The 25695-nt window shown below is 37.7% G+C and overlaps 2 protein-coding genes across 4 annotated transcripts in view; one reads left to right on the forward strand and one right to left on the reverse strand.

Moving 5' to 3' along the window:
• The window catches only part of dock1 (dedicator of cytokinesis 1), a 472808-nt gene that overhangs the window by 186449 nt on the left and 260664 nt on the right, over positions 1-25695 (forward strand). For all 3 annotated transcript variants that reach the window (XM_068002361.1, XM_068002362.1, XM_068002363.1), the window contains one exon: positions 3241-3336. In XM_068002361.1, the coding sequence (XP_067858462.1) occupies positions 3241-3336 (96 nt within the window). The remainder of the gene's footprint in view (positions 1-3240; positions 3337-25695) is intronic.
• Positions 22473-25695, reverse strand: part of LOC137340085 (inhibitory synaptic factor 2A) — a 42018-nt gene continuing 38795 nt past the window's right edge. Inside the window, exon 4 of the mRNA XM_068002364.1 lies at positions 22473-23827. Coding sequence (XP_067858465.1) covers positions 23638-23827 — 190 coding nt within the window. The 3' untranslated portion in view covers positions 22473-23637. The remainder of the gene's footprint in view (positions 23828-25695) is intronic.

Raw genomic sequence — 25695 nt, forward strand, 5'->3', positions numbered from 1 at the left:
ACCAAGGATTCTTTACAAAATTGAAGTCAGTGGAGGTCAATGGGCCCTCATTATCATCCTAAAATGGTCAACTTCTAAAACATGATGCTCACCCTGTTTACTTGGACGTCACACTTGACCACTCAATAACCTATAAAAACCATCTACTGAAAACTGCTGAGAAAGTCAAAACCTGAAATAATCTAATCATTAAGCTTGCCATCTCTGCCTGGGGAGCAAACGCCCCTGCTTTACGCTCATCTGCTCTCCAATTCTGCTATTTAGTTGTGAAATATTGCACTCCTGTTTGGGCTCGCTGACCGAACACTAAGCTGGCGAATACTCAACTGCATTCTATTTTGCGTTTTGTGTCAGGCATATTGCGCCGTACTACCCTTCCATGGTCACTAGACCTCTGCAACATAGCTCCTCCACCTCTTCGTCATTCAAATGCAGTAGTAAAATTGATGAAAAGATTTCATGACAAAATCATGTTGCCAATTCACTCTGATTTGTTCTATCCACCAACCCAATATGGTCAATCTTTCCTGATTTCTTTGACTTTTCCAAAGCAACATGTTGGCATGAAGAGTGGACAGCAGATGCTGCTATAAATCATCGTATCATCTCTGAGCCCACGGACCATAAACTAAGATTCAGCTGGCCATGTCGTAGTTGGGTGCTTCTCAACTGCTTTCGAACAGAGAGAGTGGGCTGCTAATCTTCACTTATGGGGCCTTTGAGAGAATGACATATGTCCTTGCATAAATACAAACCAAATCCCACATTGTTGAATCATGCCCACTAACGAAACTATCTGGTGACCCATGCGCTTTGTATGCCGGTGATGACTGCTCTAAGATGGCTTGAATAATATGCCGAGTCTGCATATGCTAAATAACAACAATGGCTGTAATCATACCTGATACAAAGGAAGACTGTTGTGGTTTTCAGAGGACAGTCACCACAGCCCCAAGACATTACTGCAGCAGTTCCTCAGGGAAGTATCCTCTGCCAACCATCTTCAGCTGCTTCATTAATGACCTTCTCTCCATCATAAGATCAGGAGTAGGGCTGTTTACTGATGATTCTAGTGTGTTTAACTCCATTCACAACTTCTCCAATGATGAAGCAGACCATACAAGCTTCAGCTGGATCTGGATAGCATATAGGCTTGTGCTGACTAGTGGCAGGTAACATTTGTGCCACTTAAGTGCTTGGTGATGGTTATCTTGAACACGAGAAAGTCCAGCCATCTCCCCTGACCTTCAGTGGCACCACCAGTGCTGAGTTCTGCACTACCAACATCTTCAGGGTTACTGTTGACCAGAAGTTGAACTGAACCACCTACATCAATACCATGGGTACAAGAGCAGCGCAGAGGCAGGCTAATCTCCTGAGCCCTTAAAGCCTCTCCATCATCTACAAGGTTCAAGTCAGGATGAGTGCAGTAGGACAACACACAAAAAGCCTGACACCGACCAGGACAGAGAAATTTGCTTATCATATCGCTTTCTCTACATCATCGTTGTGGCAGTATCCTGGAATTTACCAACCTATCACTATTGTGGGAATACCATCACCTCAAAAGACTGCAGCGGTTCAAGACGATCCATTACCATATTCTTAGGGAAACTAGAGATGGGCAATAAATGTCGCCATGCGAGTATCACCTACATCCCGGGAACAAATTTTAAATAGTCTCCGTTAATATATTCCTTTAAAAGTAAATGCGCAAAAATTCACATTTAACTCACAAAGTAGGCTGCAACAACTTTTCTCTTTCCCCCTCCCCCCACCCCATATCCAAATCCATATCCATAGGCCTTTGAACAACTTGCTCCTCTGATATACCCTCCCCTGGCATTCTACTTCTATGATTCCCCACATTCAGAGGCTGGACATAATGGCTATGACATAAACAAGGCAATGTGCTTTGTATGAATCCATCTCCAATGTCAAAGACTACAATTACCAGACCAATGCTTGACTGGGGCTCCAGCAATGCACAAAGGAATGCATTTTTTTTCCTATAACAAGCAATAGTTCCAATATGTGCATGCATCACATTCCATCTCTGATAAATGAACTCTGATTGCTTCCTGGGTATAGGGAGAGAAGAGAGGGACTGGAGACAGGTGCACTTTGAGTAGTGGGAATGGAAGAGGGAGAAAGATCTTGGGGGTGGGAGAGGTGTGAGGTAGGCCCATGCCTACAACAAACTGGATTGAGACTGTTCAAACTCATTTTATGTAGGACTCATACCTAGTAGACGTCAATTCAATCACTTTGGACCAGATTTGAACCCAAGTTCCAGAGGTGAATGGCCAGTGTCTGACCCATTGTGCCAGTCAGTTCAATCTAAATTTTTGAATGAAGTTCGACCTTCGTAAATAAGTCTGCCATCCATCTTACTCCTTGTTTCCCTCTTCTTGACAGTGTACTAGTTGGTGCTGCTTAATTTCTTCACGTGTTTAGTTGCTCCAAGGATCTCATTACTTCCTCTTCTGGCCAAGAATTAAATCTGTGACCCAGCATGTAGCCTTTTTTTGTTGTCAAGGTAGGCAAAGGTCACCTGATTATGACAATTGCATATGGTACATAGTTCTTAAAGAATGATAAAATTGTGCATTTTTTTGATTGTCTCTGCAAAGCACCTTGCAACATTTTTCTGTTAAAGGTGCTATATAAATGCACGTTATTGTTGTATGTGAAGATTGAAATTCATTCAAAGGATGAGGAAGACCATACAACGAATGAACTTATGATTTTTTAAAGAAAGAATGGAAAATCAGACAGAACAGACTACCTCCTGGTGGGTACTTCAGGTTGTGTGCATTGTTGGATTGACTAGTGGATATGTTCCTTTTGTAAACAAAGTTTTGGTTTTATGATTTCTTATTTCTGAATTTATGGGTCATTTCTCATTTTGCTTTCAAAATGTCCAAACGGTGCACATTTTAAATATATTTAACACCTCTCTTGATATGATTTACTTCTTCGCTGTTGACTGTAGAAGTGGCAAATGGTAGGAATCATTTCACGATTTGTTTGCAACGAAGTGTGATTAATAACAACCCCTGCATTTTATCCTGCAATCTTTGCTTTTGACATTGAACATTCATTCTATTGTCTTGAACTTGAGTGCAATTATAATTGATCGATTTCTTAGAATGAAAATGGATTTTAATGGTAAACATCAATATTTGTTGTTGTTAGTTGTCATTGGTAACAGTCTCCATTGGTTGATTTCTAACCTAGGGACCAACTCAGCGGCATGTCCAGATAATTATGGAGAAGCTACTGAGAACTGTAAACAGGACAGTCATCTCCATGGGACGTGATTCTGATCTAATCGTAAGTTCCTGTGGAAATCAATGTTTGAATCTTTATCAGAACTACTTGTAACTGGCTTAAGTCACGATGGCTAGATTGAATAATTGATGGGGTGTAAAGTAGTTGGAACCTTGATCTAAATTTGTTAAATTGGGAATCAGTCAGTATTTTGTCTTAACCCATGGCTTGCCGCCAGGGCAGGGAAATGCCAAGCTTTTTTTAATGGTTTAGCTTACAGTCTGACATAAACAAATTCTAATGTTACAGTAGATATAAGGAGTAACTTTATTATTATATGATTTACCCTATACAATCAAAATATAAATTTATCTCTTGCTTGTCTCCCCTTTCTTCATTTTATAATTTTATCTTGACTTTCACTTTGTTTCTGTCTCGTGTACCATGGCTATTTTGTTTAACTTAAACTTTAAACGTATTCTTTTTTTTCTGCGCCTCCTGGTCTTGAGCATTTTGAAGGTGGGAATAACATTGGAGCTAGTTTCACATAAAAACCAAGGTCTAGTAATTGGATCTCGCCACATCCATTTTTAAGACAGGCACCTAAGGATCCAATATGGCAGGCGGTGTGTGTGCCCGTCCTGCACCAGAAGTGCACCGCCCGCCTCATTGGATCGGGCACATCCCCTGTAGTTGCTCAGGGAATGTATTGAAAAACCTCAGTTTAATAAAATAAGGGTCCTATGCTAGCTGTAGGACCCTTTTGTGAAATTTGTCTGCCCCAACACCTGACTTGCCACGTGATAAACAGCAAACCATAGCATCAACAGTTAGCAAGGATCCTGCAGGAGCATTATTTAAAGGGCTCATCTCCTCCATACAGGTTAAGTATTGGTTTGCCTTGCTACGCTACTGGTCAACTTCTGGGCCTTTTTTTGGCTATTTTCTTCATTCCACTACTGACTTGAGTTCTGGGAACAACTTTTTGCCAGTGCTGGCGTGCTTATCTGCCATAGAAATATTTAATGTCACTCGTGGGTGGTCTGTTAGGTCTGCCTTTGGGGCTGGAGGAGGTGGGGAGCAGCAAAGAAGACAGGAGTGAACAGGAACAGCTGGGGGAAGAGGGAGGCGAAGCATACTGTGCAGGAGGCCCTACCCACAGCGGATCCTCAGGGAATATTTTTCTTATCTCAACTTAACTAAGTAGTAATGGGCAAGGTGCCTGCGCTTCAACAAGGAGGCTGTAACGGAGTGTTGTCACCTGATGCAGCACAACTGGAGTCCTAAACCACAGCATGGACAGCACTGCCCATGGCTATCAAAGTCACTGGGGCCCTTGATATTTACTCCATGGGGTCATCACAGGCTGCAGCAGGTGACATCAACAACATCTCCCAGTTCGCTGTACGCTGCTGCATCAGGGAGGTGACCAAGGTTCTCTACTCCACGAGTAACAGCTGCATCTCCTTCCGTTAGACCAAGCGAAGCAGGGCGAGAGAGCACTATACTTCTCAAGCATTGCAGGATTCGCCAGGGTCCAAAGGGTCACAGACTGCACTCACATTGCCTTGTGCGCTCCCCATTATCAGCCTGGCATCTGCAATAGAAAGGGATACCACTCCCTCAACATCCAGCTCATTTGCGACCACAGACAGTGCAGGTCTGTGCCAGTCCTCAGTCCCACTTCTATGGAGTTCCCTCTAACCACAAACACTGATATCTCCTCAAAGAACTCTTGACTGGTTGTCAAGTGTGATCTCCTCCTCCCCCAAAAAGCCAGGCTGACTTGCTGCAGTGATTTTTTTTTTAAATCGCACCATTTATAATAGAAAATCTCATTTAATTCCTGTTTGCTGCAGAAGAGATAAAAGATCAAAATCTAAAAATTGTATTACAAATGGGTAGTCTGCAAACAGCGCTGGATTTTGTGAATTGCCAAGGATCTTGCATCATGCCAAACGACATATCCTATTAACACCATACATGTGTTGTCTACAGCTTTCCTTTACTGAGGAGCATTGTTTCCCATTAGGTCTTATATTTTCTTGGTGACTCTGTAATACTCTCATATTTAGAATAGTAGGCAAAAGTTTTGATGTGTCAATGTAAAGAACAGCTCAGACTCTGAAATGCCAAATCAGAGAATTGTTGCAGTTCTTTTTTGTGATGCCATTTAATTGTGAAGGAATTGTGCTTTGGAGTAGGCATGCTCAGAAATTTAGCTTGTGTATCTCTTGTACTTGGTGGATAAAAAGAACTCATCTGTATTTGAAATTGGAAGGAAACTTTTGTTAAAGCTACCATTTGGTGTGTGATTTGGTAATCGTGCCATAGGAGGTTACATAGCTAAGAAAATGGAATTAATTAGAGCCAACTGCAATTTTATTCAAGGTTGTCCAGATACCTCGTAGTATGCGATCCTGGTATTCTCAATCTCAGGCTGTTACAGGAAATTTAAAACAAATCAGTAATCAGTAGCTTCTACAACAGAGGAACAGGATGCATCACTTAAGAGAGAATGAGATGGGAAGAATCATGTCACAATGTTTTGGCTGATAATGTCAGACTTAATTAAGATGGGAATAAAACCATATTGGAAGATAGATGGATAGTTATTGGAAGATAGATGGATAGTTATATAATTTTCTACTGTGCAATTTAATCCCTCAACCATCCTGAGAGCGAATTAGATATATCAAAGTTCCCCAAGAGGTGTGTCTGTCTGCTTGCTTCTGTTGTTTTCAAGAATAAGACATTTGTTGTGATAGAAACTGTCAGTTCCTTAGGGTTTTGTATGCCATGACCATGGTCTGTCTGTTCTTGTCATTGGGAGACTGTTTCAATTTTACTGCATTTGAGGGTACATCTTGGTAACATTTCGAGGTAATATTTTTACCATTGCTTTTTAGAGAAAATTGGAAATTGCCCAGATTTATGTTTGGTAAATTGTAAGGCATTTGGTTGAGTATAGTATAAAAAGCTCATTTTTAGTCTTTCACTGTGTGTATCATTGTTGTCACCAATTAGTTTTAATACCAGAGTTGGCTGTGTGACCTGTTCCTTTAGTATATATTGCTCATTTGGAATCTCTTCTATTCCAATTTCAAGTTAGATTGTTTCTCTAATCTGGACAGCATCAGTTTTTAGAATGGAAGAAACAGCTTGTATTTATATAGTGCTATGACACAATTTATTTATTTTGCCTAGTATTATTGTAGTAATTCTCTTTTAAAATTGAGTCATTGTACAGAGAGATTTTAACAGCCAGAGTCCTGCAACATTCCAATACAGTATTGTGAAGTTTTTTGTTGTGTTCTTCCTGATGACTGGCTTAAGGGAGCCTAACACACAATTTGCATTGTATACATACTTTAGAATTGGCTCATTTTGTTTTTGACTGAACATTCCATTTTGAATCTAAGAGGTCAGCTATCTTTTTTTTAAAAAAGGATGCCCCAGTTGCTATTCCATGATATAAAAAACAGGTTCAGTTTGAATTGAGAGGCAGTTGAACATATTCTATGAGTGAGGCAGAATAGTTAGAGTTTCTTCAGAATTTGGAGTTAGTTGGAGGATGTCAGAAGCAACTATGGCAGTTGAGAATTTCAGATTAAATAAGAAACACAACATATATTTACAACAACAACAACTACAACTTGCATTTATATAGCACCTTTCACATAGTAAAACGTCCCACAGCGCTTCACAGGAGTGATTATCAAACAAAATTTGACACCGAGCCACATAAGGAGATATTGACAGGAGGTAGATTTTGAGGAGCGTCTTAAAGGGGGATAGAGAGGCAGAGAGGTTTAGGGAGGGAATTCCAGAGCATAGGGCTTAGGCAGCTGAAGGCACAGCTCCCAATGAGTGATTAAAATCGGGGATGTGCAAGAGGCAAGAATTGGAGGAGCGCAGAGATCTCGGAGGGTTGTAAGGTTGAAGGAGGTTACAGAGATAGGGAGGGGTGAGGCCATAGAGGAATTTGAAAACAAGGATGACAATTTTAAAATTGAGGCGTTCCTGGACTGGGAGCCAATGTAGATCAGCGAGCACAGCGGTGATGGGTGAACGGGACTTGCTGCGAGTTATGATGTGGGCAGCAAAGTTTTGGAGGAGCTCAAGTTTATGGTGGGTGGAAGATGGGAGGCCGGCCAGGAGTGCATTGGAATAGTCTATCCTGGAGGTAGCAAAGGCGTGGATGAGGGTTTCAGCAGCAGATGAGCTGAGGCAGGGGTGGAGATGGGCAATGTTACGGAGGTGGAAGTAGGTGATCTTGGTGATGGAGCGGGTATGTGGTCCGAAACTCATCACAGGGTCAAATTGTGCACCAAGGTTGCGAATGTTCTGAGCCTGAGACAGTGGCCAGAGAGAGGGATGGAGTCGTTGGCTAGGGAACGGAGTTTGTGACGGGGACCGAAGACAATGGCTTTGGTCTTCCCAATATTTATTTGGAGGAAATTTTTGCTCATCAGACAAGCCGTGTGACAAATCAGAGACAGTAGAGGGGTCAAGGGAGGTGATGGTGAGGTAGAGCTGGGTGTTGTCAGTGTACATGTGGGACCTGAAGTGTTTTTGGATGATGTCGCCGAGGGGCAGCATGTAGATGAGAAATAGGAGGGGGTCAAGGATAGATCCTTGGGGGACTCCAGAGGCAATGGTGTGGGTGCAGGAAGAGAAGCCATTACAGGTGATTCTCTGGCTTAGATAAGAATGGAACCATGTAGGTGCGGTCCAACCCAGCTGGACCATGGAGGAGAGGCATTGGAGGAGGATAGTGTGGTCAACCATGTCAAAGACTGCAGACAGGATGAGGAGGGATAGTTTATCACGGTCACAGTCACATAGGAAGCCATTTGTGACTTTGATAAGGGCCATTTCAGTACTGTGGCAGGGGCGGAAACCTGATTGGAGAGATTCAAACATGGAGTTGCGGGAAAGGTGGGTGTGGATTTGGGAGGCGACAACACTTTCAAGGACTTAGAAGTTAATTATAAAAGATTAGATTAATGTTTTATTTTATCTGCTTGAGGAGATTGTTTAAAAAAAGGTCTACTGAAAATGTTTAAATTTCATTCTTGGCCCACAATGAAGGGGAGGTTGTGGGTTCTAGCCCCACGCCAAGATTTGAGCACATAATCTAGGCTCAACTCAAAAAAAGTAATTCACTAATTGTAAAGTGGCTTGGGATATCCCGAGGATGTGAAAGGCAAGTTCTTTCTTTTCTTAAATGTAATATGTCACTGATAACTGGTTTAAAAAGATCCAGACACACACACATCTGATCACATCCTTAAGATAAGCCAAAGTGCTTTACAACAAAGATTGCTTTTGAAATGTAGCTGCCATTGTTATGCTGGCAAACATGGCAGCCAATTTGCACAGAGCAAGGTTCCACAAACAGCATTGAATGAATGACCAGATAATCTGTTTTTTTTGTGGTGTTGACCTGGGAGAATTTTGGTCCGAGTACCAGGGCTTTGCACATAATGTTGATTACACTTTGATCTGGTGGATCTTTTCATTTTACAAGGAAATTTTGTAATACAGATTCACTTTTGTTATGGTTTTACTTACATTCTGTAGTGAAGTGACTTGCATGTGAGTGAATTAGAGAGTAAGATCAATATTGTGCCCTTGTGTTTTGTGCATTACGTTCCATAAAGACAGGGTTTAACAGAATGCAACTATAATGACATGTAATTGAGCCCAGTGATTACTGATAGTGTAGAAATAATTTGTTGGAGTACAAGTTGACAAGCCAGAGCTTTCCCTTGTATGCTCATACAACATTTGCAGCTGATAATGTTTAATTATGTAATTAGACTTTACAAGGACAGAGTTTTAGGTGACATTGTGTAGGAGAATTCCACAGAAAGGAACAGTATTATATAAAGTTTTACTGCTAGTTTACTGTAAATCGTTCTTATCCCTTATGTTATGCTCATGAATTTTTAGATGGATGATGGGGAAACTATATTTCTACAATGTGCAGAAAATGGACACTGGCTAAACTGCTTGGCAATTAATGTTTTGAGCTCACAATTCCTGCTATGAAGATTCTTCCACATTGCCCATTGATCTTAGAGATTTCGATATAAACCATCACTGGGCACACTACAATGTGACTGTACTTGCATGTGAGATTTGAGTTATTTTTAGTCAGATTCAGATACTTCAAGTAGATGTATATTTTTCTGCCTTTGTTCTGTACATGTATTAGAAATTGATTGTTTTTAATCCAGTTATTTTGTCTTTCATATTCATTTTCATTTCTTTTATTTTTAGGGATTTTTCTGCCTTTCAATTTACAGGTCTCTTTGTTGGTTTTGTCTATCACTCCATTCTACTTATTGTTTCTTAACCATACATTCTGAATTTTCTCTCGTGTTGTGATTGGTGACCTGCCTGACATTTCCTTGTTTCACTTTGCCCGAACTGTACTGGGTGGAATTGAGATGAGTAGAAATCAAAAATGTTCAGAGTAAGAAACATAATGATAAATTCTCAAATTTAAGATTAAACATTCATCATCACTTTGTATGCCTCCCTGAATGTTGTACTTTATTAGCATGATTGAACAATGATACATAAATAGCTTGTGTGCCAGCAACGTAAATTTTCTGTGTAAACAGGAAATTTAAGATTCTAGAAAATTGCTGTTTTTAATGTCATGTAGCTGGATGATAATTTTTGATATTGCACACAATTTTCTATTAAAAGTAATTTGGAATTTAAAAGTAGATGGCTGGAGTACTGTTTTAGTAATGCGCTATGTGCATAACTAAGTCCTTTTGCACAAATGAGTGCATCAGATCACAAGTTTTTAGTCTGGCTGCTACCTTGGGCAATGATAGCTATTATTAAAATTCTATTTCCATAATAGGTAATTGAAAGTAATAGTTTTATGTAGCAGCTGCTGAAGTTACACAACAACATAGGGAACAGTTTGATCTGTGTGAAATTTTTAGGGACCAAAATTTAAAGCAATACCATAGTATTCCAATCTATATTCAGGTAAGGTGTATTTAGATGACTGATAAATTTGATTTTCAGCTTCCTGTCTTTCAAGATGTTTTTACTTGCTGCTTTCTTGCAGGTTTTAATTCAGCTGTTGCATTCAGATAGCTGTTTAATAAATCCCTGATTTGCATTTGCAATACGAGATGTTAACTTCAGATGCATAACATTGTTTATGTCTGTTTGAATATATTGTGCGGCTGTAAATGTAGAAATTGGCAGTTTCTGTGTTGCAATACATTCTATACTTGCTTGGAATTTGCTATTCCATCATGGAATCTGGGTATCTCCAATGCTGCTGGCAAACTGCAACCATCCCAGATAATTTAAAATGGGAGAGTTGCAGGACCGGGAGCCTCAAGCGACGCCGAACTCGGCAACAAAAGCTGGTGGCAATCAGCATTATGCCAGAAGAGGCCCAGGTAAGTTGTTTTTTTTACATTTACTAAAGCTTTCTTGTGGCTCAGGTGGAGCAATGGTGCTTCTTCTGGTTCAACAAGGAAACCTTGGGCTTCTTCTTACCCGGTCTTTCTCTCCCAACCTCTCTGGCTGCAATTGGCCCTGACTCCCTCCCTCTTCTCTTACCTCGCTGGGGACCGTTCCCTTGGTTCCCCGGCGGGGTTTGCCCCCCGCTTGATTTCCTGCTCCCGTTTGCTGGCCCTGACAGCATTCCCTCTGGCTTCGGGCGGGAGAAAGTGCAGACACATTTAAATGAGGCCCAGGAGTTAAAATGACCTGGGCCTCATGCTGAACTCTCCACAGGGGTTTCCCTGCAGCCCTGCACCCCGTCCATCCTGAATGCTCCCTGATTAAAATTGGGGTTGAAAAGTTGGGCTAGTTACTGGGAAGGGAAAAGAAACCAATCAAGACAAATAAAGAAACTGGGAAAAGAATTAATTGAGCAAAAATGGACAACAGTGACTGAGAAAACAGTGCAAGCTTGTAGAAATAATACAGGTTGAGGGAACAGATCAAAAATTCATAGAAATACTCTCACTTGTTTCCACACTTTTTTCCTGGGTGTGTGCTGGTCTGTGCATGTACAGGGAAATACATGGAACAGTCAAGATGAAAGTGCCGCCTTTTCACATTTCATATTTTATTGGATTTTTTTTTAACTGAGACTTGTGTATGGGGCTGGTTTAGTGGTTTGTGTAAAAATGCTTAATTGCACAAATGAACATGTGAAATACCATACCTATATATATTAGGTTTGACAAAGTATTACATTAACATGATATGAAAATTCTTGACAACAGCAATAACAACCATTGTGATCACATGGTAGGCAAAGAAATGACAGAAATGTTCTTCCGAATCAATTGGAAATCTTGACCACATTACTATGACAATTTTGAAATAATAATGAGATCATGCAGACCTGCAATGCATTAACATGTTACTTTAATATGCGTGCTTTGTTGTGTTTAATTAGATCCCTGCCATAGGCTAGTGGCATTTAAATAGAATTTTAGTTTTAAATTGGTTGAACCTTATTATCTCACTACCTTGAGCCACTAAGGCTACTTTATTAACTTTTTTGTTATTTTGACAATTAATGTTCTCCATCCTCCTGTGTGATATTGAGGATGAGCAGAAGATGGGATCGTTGGTCAGGATGAACTCAGCCAGTAAAAGCTCTAATTTACATTAGTTTTCTTTTGAACTTTTTGGTGAGGTCTGTATTAAAGTGTAACATTTTTAACATGAAGTCTGCATGGATATCCTAAGTAGCATTGACTCAGAGATGTATTAATCCCAGCAGTTTCCAATATGGATCATTCACAGCAGTATAATTAACGTTACTGGAATGACGGTCTTAATAGCCAAGGATGCATATTTTGCTAGCAGCTTATTAATAGTGCTTGATGTTAGGCCAGTTTATTTATATTGCTGTATTAATTCATTATGTGATGACGTGAAACACATTTTTGCAATTAAATCTTGGTTGATAAAATCTACACTAATGCCATATGTTATTTAAACCTATCAAGCAAGCTATAGGTGCATAGACCCAGAACCCAAGTATTGATCATTTTAGTTACCTTTTCTGGAATGAATATTTTTTAATCAGTTAAATATGGTTGCTTTCTATTTCAGGTTGTAACTTGTTTTAATGACATATATTACACAAATTAAAACCGAGCACAAGATCAATTCCTGAATCTTATTTTCTTCACTGTTTAAAGCTGTATTTAAATGATTATTAATCACAACATTATTTTAAATTGATAATGGCGCTTCGCTCGCAAGTGAAAGAAAAATGAGGGCCATTTTAATTAAAGAATAATAGATTTAAGTTTGCATAATATCAACTTTTGTCATTTAAAAGATTCTCCTTGGTTTGGTCCATGTTTTGAGATTCCATTTAATATTGAGCTTTGCATCACTGTGGGGATAGGGTCAAGCAATAGAGTGATGTGTTACTCTTGTTCAATTTATGAAAATTTCCTACTACTTGATTATATCTTGATTTTGGCATATTTTGATTTAATTGGCTATATATTTAAACTGTGCACTGCACTTTTCTATCTCTTCTCCCATTTACCCTCTAGCCCTCCCATCACTAATCTCTTGTCACACTAGTTTTTCTCCCATCTTTTCCTACATCTCTTCCATGAGATCCAAGTTCTGGTCTCCCAATCCAACTCCTGACCAGTCAATTACCTCTCCTGACCCCATGTTTGTTGACGTTGTTTATAGCTTTCTTTCCTTGGGCAATGTTAAAACTGCCATCATTACCTCTCCGCTCAAAAAGTCCAACCTCTCCTCATTCATCAACCACTCTCATCTCTAATTTTATTTTCATCTCTCAACGTCCTGGGCGTGTTGTAGCCTTCTGGCTCCCTGCCCATATCTCCCAAAGCTTCCTTTTTGAATCCCTTGAGACTGGCTTGATAGCAGCAAGACCATTCTGGCGAAAGTGGCAAATTACATTCTCTGTGCCTCCTTGTCTTCCTCAACCTTTCCGCTACGTTTGACATTGTTTCAATCGTACTTTTGGCCTTTTCTCCTGACTCTCCTATCATGGCTTGGCACATTTTAAAAAAAATTTCCCCCTAAAGCGCTTTGGATGTTTTTCCACATTTAAAGTGCTGTATGAATGCAAGTAGTTGTCAATTAGATATAAATACCTTTGCAATCTATTTCCCACTGATTCTAATGCAAGTATGGAAATAGATTGCCTGCTGAATAGCGTAAACCATAATTGTAGACTATTTTTTGTTATCTTTATAGAATCTTAAAAAGGCATTTTTAAAAAAGAACACTTTATTTTGTGAAACAAGTACAATTGAAGTATAAACAAAGATACAAGTTTGGCTATTAAACATTTGTCATATATAAAGCATACACAGTGCACCATTATTAGCATACTTGGATGTGACAGGAATACCTTTCTAGTGCTATATTTTTTGATGTATTAAAGTAATCATAGTAAATCAGTCTAATTATTAAAATAGATATTTACTATTCCAGTTCTTTGTCAGTGCGATGGGAAAGTTGGGGATGAGGTTGATGGTCTAAACTTCCAGGTGTTTAAGGCTGCATATTACCTTAACACTACTCTGAGATGTGATACCTTTTACATGCATTAGGATCCATAATTTTGAGAGTTAATCAGTTATTGAAGGTGCATTATGTGTTGTTCCAGTTTGCTAGGATACAGCAGTAGGGAGCTGTAAATAGATTATTCTGTTTAATCTGAGTTGTATTTAGTGAGAGATCCTGAGGGAGAGAGCCCTAGGAGGCAGTGCACTGGAACCAATTTAAACAGAACGCCAGTCATTTATGTTCCCTTTAAGGAATAATCAAAGATAAGCTTCCCTCACGTCCTTGCCTTAGTTTTTCCTTAAGAAAAACATAGCTCCATTCTTAAAAATAAGTTTACTTACTTTCAATGCAAAAAACAATTTCCATAGTGCAGTGATCCATGGCTAGCTGATAGTAACAGGCACTACCACAATTTGTAGGGAGGCTGAAGTATGGCATCTTAAATGTGGCAAGAAACAGAGACAGTATTGGAAAGTGGAAATTGGATCTGAACTTGACTCTTTTAGTCAGCAGTCTCCAGGTCTAAAGTAACTCCTGGTTGCCCATTGTTTTATATATCTACATAATTGAAGGAATTCTAGTTGAATATTACTCATCTTCTGGTCTTCTTATGTTATTAAAATCATAGAAATGTCTGATTTGACATTTTTACTATTGAATCTTGAAGCTTTTTTGAATATTTTTTTTATCCCTACAATTTTTTTTTGGAATTACCATTTTTCTCATGCTTGTTGCTATGATCATATATAGCACAAAAAGTGAGAGAACTTGATTAGGACCAGTTGAAACTTTCTTAGGCCCAGAAAACAGATGTCTATGTGGGAGTGTTACAGATTTGTGTTTTTACACTCGATATTGTCATGAGTTCAGTGTCACCAGTCTCTCCTGTAAGCGGATCTTACATCCTCTACGATCTGGACTGCATCCTTTATTAACCAACATGTTGATAAAAGATAGCAGGATCCAGGGATTGTAGCAGAAAGTTCTTGTTACATATATCTCCTACTAAAATATTGCACCTCCTGCCATGTGCGTTCTCCCTCTTTACGGAATGCCCCCCATCAAGACAGGCACAGTTTAAAACCAGCTATTATTTGCTTTTTAAGTACAATAATGAACAATATCAATTTTTCATTGTGAGAACAATCCATTTCCCTATGCTTGGTGATGAAAAATAATAATATGCAACTTGATAAGTTTCTAAATGTGGGCTCATTCTGCCATCTAAGCTAATTTTCAAAGATAATCTGCTTTTAAAGTGCAGGCAACATTTTGCCACTGCCTGCTAACAACAGTTCATTCTGTCTGGATGCGGGATAGAAAGACTTCTGCACCTGTCTTAAATCTGAGCTAGGGAATTTGGCCCACTGAGCTATCAATCAACGTTGATCTGTGATCATGAAGCTTCCTAGCCTCTGCTTTACGAAGCCCTTTGCTATGTAAATGGAATGAAACAACAGCTAGACCCTCAGTTAGTCGAGAGAGAACTATCTTCTTCCGATAACATTAAAATACTTGAGATTGTATATGATGATCCTTTGTATACTAATTAACCCTCCAAAACACTATTATTGAGATGAGCTCCACACTGCTGGCCTAATACTTATAAAAAAATGTTGCATGCAGCCATGAAAGTTAAGCTAATCTAACATTACAGAAATATTATGTGCTAAAAAAAAATCAGCTCAGGCAAAATCCAGTCAGTCATTTTAGAATAGAATCAGCACAGAAGGAGTCGGCTCATCGAGCCTGCCGGCTCTTTGTAAGAGCAATGCAGTTACTGCCATGGAATGAAAGAAAACATTTGTAATTATATAGTGTCCTTCGCATTCTTGGGATGTCACAAGCACTTTGCTGCCAATAAATTGTTTTTTGTAGGGTAATCACTGTAGCTGTGTAGGCAAACCTGAAAGGGTTCTTTGAGGAGGTGACAGATATGGTGGATGGAGGAATGCATTGGATGTGGTGTGCATGGATTTTCAGAAAGCCTTTGACAAGGTACCACACAGGAGACTATTGAAGATTAAGGGGTATGGAATTAAGAGGAGAGTAGCAAATTGAATTAAAAACTGGTTAGAGGAGAGGGAAAGAAGAGTAGGAGTTATGGGCAGTTTCTCAGAGTGGTTTGAAGTGGGTTAATGTTGTTGCACAGGGTTCTGACTTGAAACTGCTTCTATTCACTGTTTACCGCAATAATTTCGATATAGGGCGAATTTGCAGACAATACTAAAATATGCGGCATAGTAAATAGTTAAGTACCAAAGGAAGCTGCAAGGGAATATTGAGAAGATGGTGGACTAGGCAAAAAAGTGACAGATCAAATTCAATGTCAGTAAATAGGAGGTGGTATATTTTGGTTTAAAAAAAGTAATAATTATACTTCAGTGAAAGTTGAATGATGTGGAAAAAGCGGAGTGATCAGGTTTACAGACCTTAAAAGCAGCACCTCAAGTGGATAAAGCCTTAAGTAAAGCTGATGGAATACTGAGTTGTATGGCAAGAGGTATAGAATATGAAAGTTAAAAAGTAATGGTGTATCTAAATAAAACCTTAGTAAGATCACGGTTAGAGTACTATGTGCAGTTTTGGACTCCATACTATCGGAAGGATGTTGAGGCAATAGAGAATGTACAATGCAGATTCACCAGGATGCTGCCTGGTCTGAGGAATACAAATAGAACAAAGACTTGGAGAAACCGGGGCTGTTTTCTTTAGAAAGAGGGGATTATGCGGTGACTTGATAGAGCCGCTTAAAATTATGAAAGGAGTGGTCAGAGTAGATAGAAACAGACTGCTTCAGTTTCTCATTAAGGAGTCTAGAACGATGGGACATAGATAGAAGATTAAACGTAAGAGATTTAGGATAAAGAATATGAGACACGGTTGTAAGGCTGTGGAACAAACTATCAGAGTTGTGATTGAAGCAGAGACATGTTAACATTTAAGAATAGATTAGATAGGTGATTGAAGGAAATGGGAACAAAAGGATACGAGAAGAGGGCAGGCACATGGAATTATGACTACTGCTCGAGGGGAGGATAAACTCTAACATTGGCTGGTTGGGCCGAGTAGCCATTTTCTGCATTAGAATTACATAGAAACTACATCTAAATTGCAGTAGTCACTTTGTACATAGAAAGAAAATAGCAATTAGGTACATCCTGAAGTCAGTTAAAGGCTGACAGGAATTAGCCTCTCATTAACCTGCACATGTGCCTATTCATAGCAATTAGACTTATAATTTTGACTTTGTGCAAGAGTGTAAAAGGGTTGATAGTGAATCGACAGCCTATTTTAAATCTCTCCCGATTTTTATTTTCATTGTTAATTACCTCCTTTGGCCTTAAATGGACAGACTAGAATAAACTCAGTTTCACCTTAACAACAGAATAATAAATTGCACTGTACTTGTTTTGTTCTTATAAAACCTCCTATCCTCCAACTTACCCTAATCAATTCCATGACTGTTATTGCATAAATTAATTTTCATTGGGCATTTAACTTCACTATAATAGAAAAAATAACAGAAATAAATAATTGTATAAGCAAATGCAAGATTTTTAATATATTGTAGGTAGACAATATCAAATCAAATATTACAAAAATAAGGACAGAATGTAGGACAAAATGGGGTCTAAATTATGTCTGCTTGCTATGGTTCATTTATCTCCAAGCTCTAATGCCACTTTACCTGAAGACGAGAGACTACACTTGGTCTTGACTCTTGTGTGCAATGCCATGGATATAGTTTAAATTCAGATGAAATCAATATGCTACACAGTAATTAAAACATTCACTAATAAAGTACAAAAATCATTCCTTTGCAGCTTTCCTCTCACCAAAACACTAAAATATGCCACAATTAAACTGAAATTTCAAAAAGTGCTGAAGACATCAAACAAAATGTCCCACAGTTGTAAAGCAGATTACTAAATCAAGTACACTCTCCCTCAAAACACAGGTAATAGAAAACCGAGAAAGCAAATCAACAAAATTCTAATTACATTTTTTTTCCTTTGAGTCCGTGATGTAAGTGCGGCAGTGAAATTACCAGCTGAATTTCCATCAACTGAACAGCTTTCATGCACACAAGTCCATTTCAAAATGCTGGGTTTTCATTACTAACTTGTGAAATTGGTTTATTTATTTTATCTTATGTAAAAAAAAGGAACATCAACTTGATACATCACTTAATATTAGTGGTTTAATTAAAAATAAGTTACTCCCCTGCTGCTCTTTGTTTACAGTTTTTTTCCATATCTCCGATTTTTGCAGTTACTTGCTTGGGCTGATACCTCAATCATATGAAAGTTCATTGTCTGAGGCCAGACTTTGAGTGGCGAGAAATTATTTGACCACACGGGTTATCACAACTGAGCTCAAATACATCCTCACCAGATGTCCCCACACGTGTACTTTCCAGGAAAGATTACTGGAAAGATAATCAGGAGAAAAATTCTAGCTGTTTTTTTCCTCCTGCTTTGCTCCAGGACTCTGGGGCCAATTGTAATGTCACACTGCCGCCTGAGCTGATTAGCTAATTTAGCATAGATCAGAAATCAAACCTGGGAAATCACTAGTCCGCATAACTCAGTTTATTTCCCCACAGAGCTGTTTAGATGATTCTTGCTTTCTAAATGTTAACAATGCACTCCACTACTCTTGGAGAGGAAGAAAGATTTGAAAAGCCAGATAAAAGGATAATGGTTGAAATTAGTTGAAAAAAGATTTAGCAACTGTTCTAGTTTCTCGCAATGTATTTTCAATGTCTGTGAGATACAGTCAAATTTTTTCCCATACTTTTTTAACAAAAATTTCATTCTGTGATTGGCTATGGGATTCTGCTGTATATGAAATTTCAATTACCAATAAAAACATGTATACCAGTTATGTAGAAGTGCAGGAAATTAAGTTTTTCAATAGTATTTTTCCATAATTTAGGTAAATTGAGCATATTTTGTATTTACATTTTCATTGTACATTTCTGTGGAAGTTACTGAAAGATGACCCAAACCTGTGCCTTTGATTGACATTGACTTGATTAGCAATCTGGTTTGCTCACTATTTCTGTGTGTATGATCTTGGTACACAGCATGTAATGAATTCTGGAAATCACAAGTAAAAACATGCACATATGGGAGATTTGCAGTCTTATTAACAATTGCCCTGTACTATTGGCTAAAACTTATTTTCATGAAGTATATTTAGTTTTGCAATTGACATGTCTAATCTGTTAAGACTGCAGGGTGTTATAGGAATAAATCTCACTATTTAAAAGAGAAATTAATATTGGCAAAGTAATTCCTACTTAATCATATTTTATAAGGTCATCAGAATTTGAAATTGAAGATGCACTGCCTTGATTGCTGGGGCGGAAGAGCAATGGAACCGTGTACATTGTGATTATGTGAATGCAAGGGAATATATGGCCCACGTGATATTTTTGTGATGCAGTGACACACTTCTGTGTAATCTGCATCTTTAAATATCAGCATTAGGTGTTTTTGTGTAGGTGGTGCTTTAATGATAAGAAAGAAGTTTCCTTAAGAAAGGCTAATTTTGTTTAAATTTAAAAAAAAAACATATTTCTATGCCTCTGTTGTCTTAAATAACAATGGATCATCTTTATAGGAACATCAGGAACAGGAATAAGCCATTCAGCCCCTCGAGCCTGTTCCGCCATTAATTAGATCATGGCTGATCTGCACCTCAACTCCGCTTTCTTGCCTTTGCTCCATATCCTGTGATACCCTTACTTAACAAAAATCTATCTATCTCAGCCTTGAAAGCTCCAATTGACCTAGCATCCACAGTCTTTTGGGGGAGAGAGTGTTCCAAATTTCTACTACCCTTTGTGTGGAAAAAGTGCTTCCTGATTTCGCTCCTGATTGGCCTAGCTCTAATTTTAAGATTATGAGAAAGCTATACGAAATAGAATACGTCACTGAAAATTTTAACAAAATGAATAAACAAAAAACAAATACAGTGATAAAACTCCAAATTGGAAATTGCTGCCTGTCAGCTTGAGCAAGTATGAGAGAGAAAGAGAAAAAAAGAGTGAGTTACTTGGCGGTAAGAAGAGAGAGTGAAGTAATGGGGCAATAATGAGGATGAACCATTGAGCCATTTTCTGGTAAGCAAGAACAAAGAGTACAGTAGCTCTATGTCAAGACACTATCAGCAATGAGCAATACAGTATGGACGTAAGGTAATGTGCTTCCATGTATGTGCTTATGTGTATGTGTGTGGGGGTTTGTGTGCACATGTGTGCATGCCTGTTTCTCAGTGTTTCATGAAATGAGATGCTAGTCAATTCATTGCTTGGAGCCACAGATAGTTTTGTTGCATGGATTAGAAGCTTGTCAAGATTGGAAGAAACGATTATGCTGACTTTGATGTAGTCAGGTAGCAGCCTATCCATCCAGAAATTGTTGAACACTGGTTTGTTAGCCAGGGAGTAATAATTATATTGTTTGGCCCAAAGGCACTGACCCAATAACTTTATTGTAATAAAGCCATTACCGCTGCACCATACCTGTCCCCATATAGGAATGGTGCAGGTGATGTAAGAGTATTCAGAACTGTTCTAATTATTTTATTCTAATATAGTAGTTTTAATCCCCCTTTCCCCCCCTCCCCCAGCACATTTTTCCGACTAGTTGGCCATCTTCTGGACGTGAACATTAAATTTGGGGGACACTTATTTTAACAGCCTGTTCTTGAAACCCTGCAGTAGTTACTTGAAAAACAAATTATTTTGTTGAATATGGAAAACTCAATTATATAGTTAAATCAAAAGAATCAAAAATATAATTGCCTGACTAAATATTTTGAATTTTGACAAGGAGACTTTCTAGTGCCAGGCTAAGTGTTTGTATGCTTTACACAAAATACAATCCCACTGAGGATCGGCCAAAATCTTTTCATCTTTACAGGAACCCCTAGTTGAATGTCCCAGATCTATGAGCACTACTATAGTTCAACCAAAGTTTGTTTTTAATCCTTCAAATATCCAAATTGTTCCTCCAAAACCACAATTTTTTACTATTTAGGTCTCTCGCCTTGTTCTGAACATGTGATGAAAAGCTACACCCACCTAATCATTATTTGAGTATCCCTGGTGCAAGAAATCTAGATAATGATTGTAGCAACATGATGCAAACTGTTTATATATTGCTTCATGCTAAGATCATTAAAGGATTTTGTTAGTAATTGAAAGGAAAAATAGCATTAGTATTATGAGAAAACAGAATTGTGACATTGAAGCATTTATCTTCAATTCCATAACCATGAAAATACAATTTCTGCAACTATTTGTGCAATAAAACTTACCATTTCTCTTGTGTAATTGGTACCTGTGCAGGAGATCCATTTCCTGCGGTCTGTTCTTCTCACCTTTCCACATGTTCTCCTGTCCTCCTAGGCGTTTCTGTCCTCCCAGACTTTCTCCATACGTTCCTCGCCCAATTAATTTGTCTTCTGGCTATGATTGTACTTCTCTGGCCAGTTTTTTTTCCTTTTGTCTATTTCTGGATGTTCCCTATCCCAGTCTCTTTCTCCCTCCAATATCTGCCTGCTGGTGAAAAGCAAGGGATTGGGAGTGGGGGAGATTGCAATATAAAAAGACCAAAAAATACAGAACCTTGATAGCAAAATGGGAGGACAAAGATGAAGAATAAAGGTAGTGAGATCTGTAATGAAGATGTAGAGTAGAAGATTTTTTTTAATGAAATTTTATAATGCACCTTTGCAACATTTCTCGTTACAATTTACCCTGTGATTTAGAGGAAAATTGGAAAATTCAGTCCCTTTTCACAAATTCTTGGGATACTACACAAAAAAAATCAAAATGGATCATGTTTCAAATGCCCTTATTAGTGAATAAAGGTAAGTGGGCAGTTTGGTTCTTAGGAGAGAGCAATGGAAAATGTACTTGGTTACCCTTTAGAGCTGGCAGCTTATCATGGAAGATGATTTCCTCTGATTTTGCTATTAATAGCAAACAGAATAAATCCCTGTCCCCATATGAATGTGACTGGAGCCTTTAGCTTTATAGCAGTATGTGAGAAGTCATACTTCAACATGGTGATTGGACAGTTCTAAAAACAAATGTAATTAACTATATATTACAGTATCTTAAAAATGAACACTATTTAGAGGTTTAGATAATTACAAGTGAAAATGGAAAGTGATTTAAAATTAAATACTGAACTTTGAGGAACACTGGCATTAACCTGAAGGTAGACCCTTTTTCAATGAATGTTTAATTCAAACATTTGATTTGCTTCAGCATACAACAGAATTTTGATTTCCAAAATAATCATTTGACACAGCCTTATTTTTTTAATAGAATAATGATAAACTGTGATTTTTATAATGCTAAAAAACTTAGCTCACTAAAATATATTGGTTTCAAGAGCTACTTAAACTTGATTTCCAAATTAAAGCAATATTGAAGTTTATGTAATATTAATTGTATTTATTGTAATAGTTCACTAAGATTAAATGTTAAAATAATTTCCCAGCAAGATTGTACCAAATACGAAATAGTGATTTATTTAATCAGTGTTTACAGTTAAACCATTTCATATATATACTGTTCTATAAATATACACTTGTTGCATTACTTTAGCTCAATATTTTTACTTCAAGTGACTGTTTAAACCTTTACAAGAAAATGAAGTATTTTTGTAGTGCAAAGTACTAATGTGAAAACTAATGTGTACATATAACGAATGCCATTTCAAGTGTTCTGTGAAGGTTTCTATGTGACATTTAGTTTTGTAAAGCAGAGCGATGAAACTGATACCCCATACAATTAAAGCGTCATCTGTTGCATTTTTATGCAGCTTCCTGTAGTAGTGTACTTTATATTATGCACAAGTTTTTAAAAACCGTTATAGTGATCATTAATAATTCTACTCTCTCCTTCCCCTTCAAAAAAAAGAAATACATATACATGGTCGATATTTCCAATCAACCTGGTTTTCAAGTACCAGTGGATTCAAATTTTCCTAATGGAGAAAAATATACCTTGTGCACAGAGCTAGCAACTGGAAATGATTAAAGATATGTCACTGCTTGTGCATATAGGCATAGTTCACATTTTTCATATGAACAGTACATAATGCAGATTTGGGAAAGCATTGTGTGGTATTAATCTTAAATGTGATTCTATTTTATAAGCAGATTTACAGGGTTATCACTCAGAGCATGTAAAGCCTTAAGACAAGCATCACTGACATTTTTCATCGGGCATGCCTATTTGAAGAATTGTGCTTTTTCCTCCCTAATCTGCAGTGTGCTTGAAAATGTTAATTTCATGCTCTTTACTTAGGATTCTTGAACTAAACATAAAAATGAAAACCCTATAAAAGTACAACTTTCTCTGTTTCTTTGCTGCATTATTTAATGGATGAAGGCATCAGAATATCTTGCTTATTAGCAAAGCATGAAATGATAGCTTGATAGTAACAGGCCAAATCAGAGCATTTGGAGAACTAATAAAAATAGTGTTTGACTACATACATTTAAATTATTACTTTGCTCTCTGTCTGTGAACTGTAAATAAGAATTGGTATGTTATTTCATGCCCGTGCATGGTAGTGATTTATTAGAACTCAAATCTTTTGCAATGGATGATTTGAACTGAATGCTGCCTTGTGCATATAATGACTTGGCAGCTGATTTTGAACTCTTGGTAATTGGGTATTCAGCTCAACTCCAAAACCAGTCAAAAAGGGGTCACTTCAATTGAATGAAATTGACATTTAAAAACTTTAATAGGTTTAGTTAAAGAAACCACAGTTTCCATTTCCCATGCTTTTTTGATTCAGTCTTGCTAGGTTTTTGCTTTTGGTAGGCAGATGAACAGAATTCTTGTGAGTAAGGCAGGGTTGAAACCTGAGTTTCTTCAGTAGGATGTAGTTTTCTCAAAACAGGCTGAAACTTGTCCTCTTGTTGCTTGAAGTCCAGTTCAACACTAGGAAATAATAATAATTGTAGTTTTAAATCAATTAAGGGGAGACTACACTGTGGTTAATCATACATCCTAACAAGATGTAAACAACATCCATTGTGTGCATTACATCAGTCTGAATGTAAAATGCTCTCACACACAGTTAACATTAGACTGTGCAGTGAAGATTTACTGCTAATTGAAGTCCCTCCTGGCATAAAAATTAGAAATACATTTTCTCTTTCAATTTAAATTATTGCAGGACTGCTATGTTTTTCATAAAGTGTTTCTGCTCATTTCATATCTGTGTGACATGAGTTGAGGACTATATTGCTCATGTATATTATTGTCACAGACTTTTTAATCAAATGCTGTACTTCCAGATGATGGATGTTAGAAACACTGTTGTCATATTATCCCAATTATTTAGCAATCCACATGGTTTGTTTCCAGAATAATATCTTAATGTAACCTGAGCTAAACAAGTGGAAATGAATGGCAATCTAAAGATTTATTGTGAGCTCAGAGAAGAGTAGGGCTGTATTTTTAATGAAGCATGTCTTTTTATAGCTATACTTATACAATATATGTTTTCATGTATTTAAAATTGTAATTTTACATGAGACATACAAACGGGACTCATACTCAGGAGCATCATTAGAAGAACGAAGGAGGAAGTCAGAAGAAATATGTGGACATAGTTCTCAGAACATGCTTTCCCACAAGTGACTCAGAGCATTTAAAGGGGAATTGGATATGTATTTGAAAATCAAGAATATAAAAGAATACATAGGTTGGGCAGGGAAGTGGGGTTAAATAGACACATCCAGTTAGACTGCTGGCACCAGTATAGGCTTGATGGACAGAATGGTCAGTTCTGTGCTGTACATTTCATGGAGGTGATTCTGCGATCTGATGCCCTCTGCGAACGCCACTGCCTGCTGGTACACCAAATTGGGGAATCATTCCTCATAATTGTATGTTACTTTTTCTTAGTTTTTAATATTTTTAAAGGAGATAGCAGTCTAGTTCCTGAGGTGTTACAGTCCCTTTTTTAATACAGCAGAGATTTTGGTATGAAGAGATATAACTTGAGTCGATATGGATCAGGAAAGTTAAATAGGGAAATACCTTTTTCTTTTTCCAGGAGATTATGAGCATAACATGTCCAGGTAATTTATATCACCACTTTACAAAAAGAACTACATGTTCATAGTTCACATTACTTTGGGTAAAACAATAAAGATTGCAAACATTAATAGTTTATGTTAACTAGTATCCTGCTGTTAGGAATAACAAAATTTGCAATGCAGCATTTATCATGCAGTATCATATATTAGTTCAAGCATCCCATTGAGCTTTATTATTCTTTTATTTGTGTTCTACTTTCTTCACCCCAAACTGCACTCAATATGATACCTGCGTAACATTAAGAAAAACATTCAACAGCACGTAGGTGGTGTTTCAGAACTGTAATTCCACGTCTGTTTTCTATAGACATTGAAAAACTGCTCGGGTTTCACTCTTGTTTCATTTTACTGGAATCCCTCTACTTAGTTACAGCTGTCTTTGTTTAGTTGCTTAACGTGAAATTAGTATCTACAATCAAACCTGATTGCAGTTGACAAAGGCTAACTAATGGTATGAGAATTTTATTGCTATCAAGAAGATGCCCCCTCCCTCTTTATATTAGGATTTTTAATTGTGCACATTTTTTTACAACTGAAAATTTTAAACAATCATGTAATTTTCCTTTAAAAATCTTGTAATATTTAAAATTTAAAATATTCGAAAGAGTTATTTGTTAGAAGTGGAATGCCACAATTGGCCTCAGAGTTCTCCCTGTCTAGGGCGGGAAAAAAATCAGCCAGTGCTCCTGCTTCTTGACTGAG

The sequence above is a fragment of the Heptranchias perlo genome, chromosome 21 (genome assembly GCF_035084215.1).
Source record: "Heptranchias perlo isolate sHepPer1 chromosome 21, sHepPer1.hap1, whole genome shotgun sequence".
Taxonomy (NCBI): Eukaryota; Metazoa; Chordata; class Chondrichthyes; order Hexanchiformes; family Hexanchidae; genus Heptranchias; species Heptranchias perlo.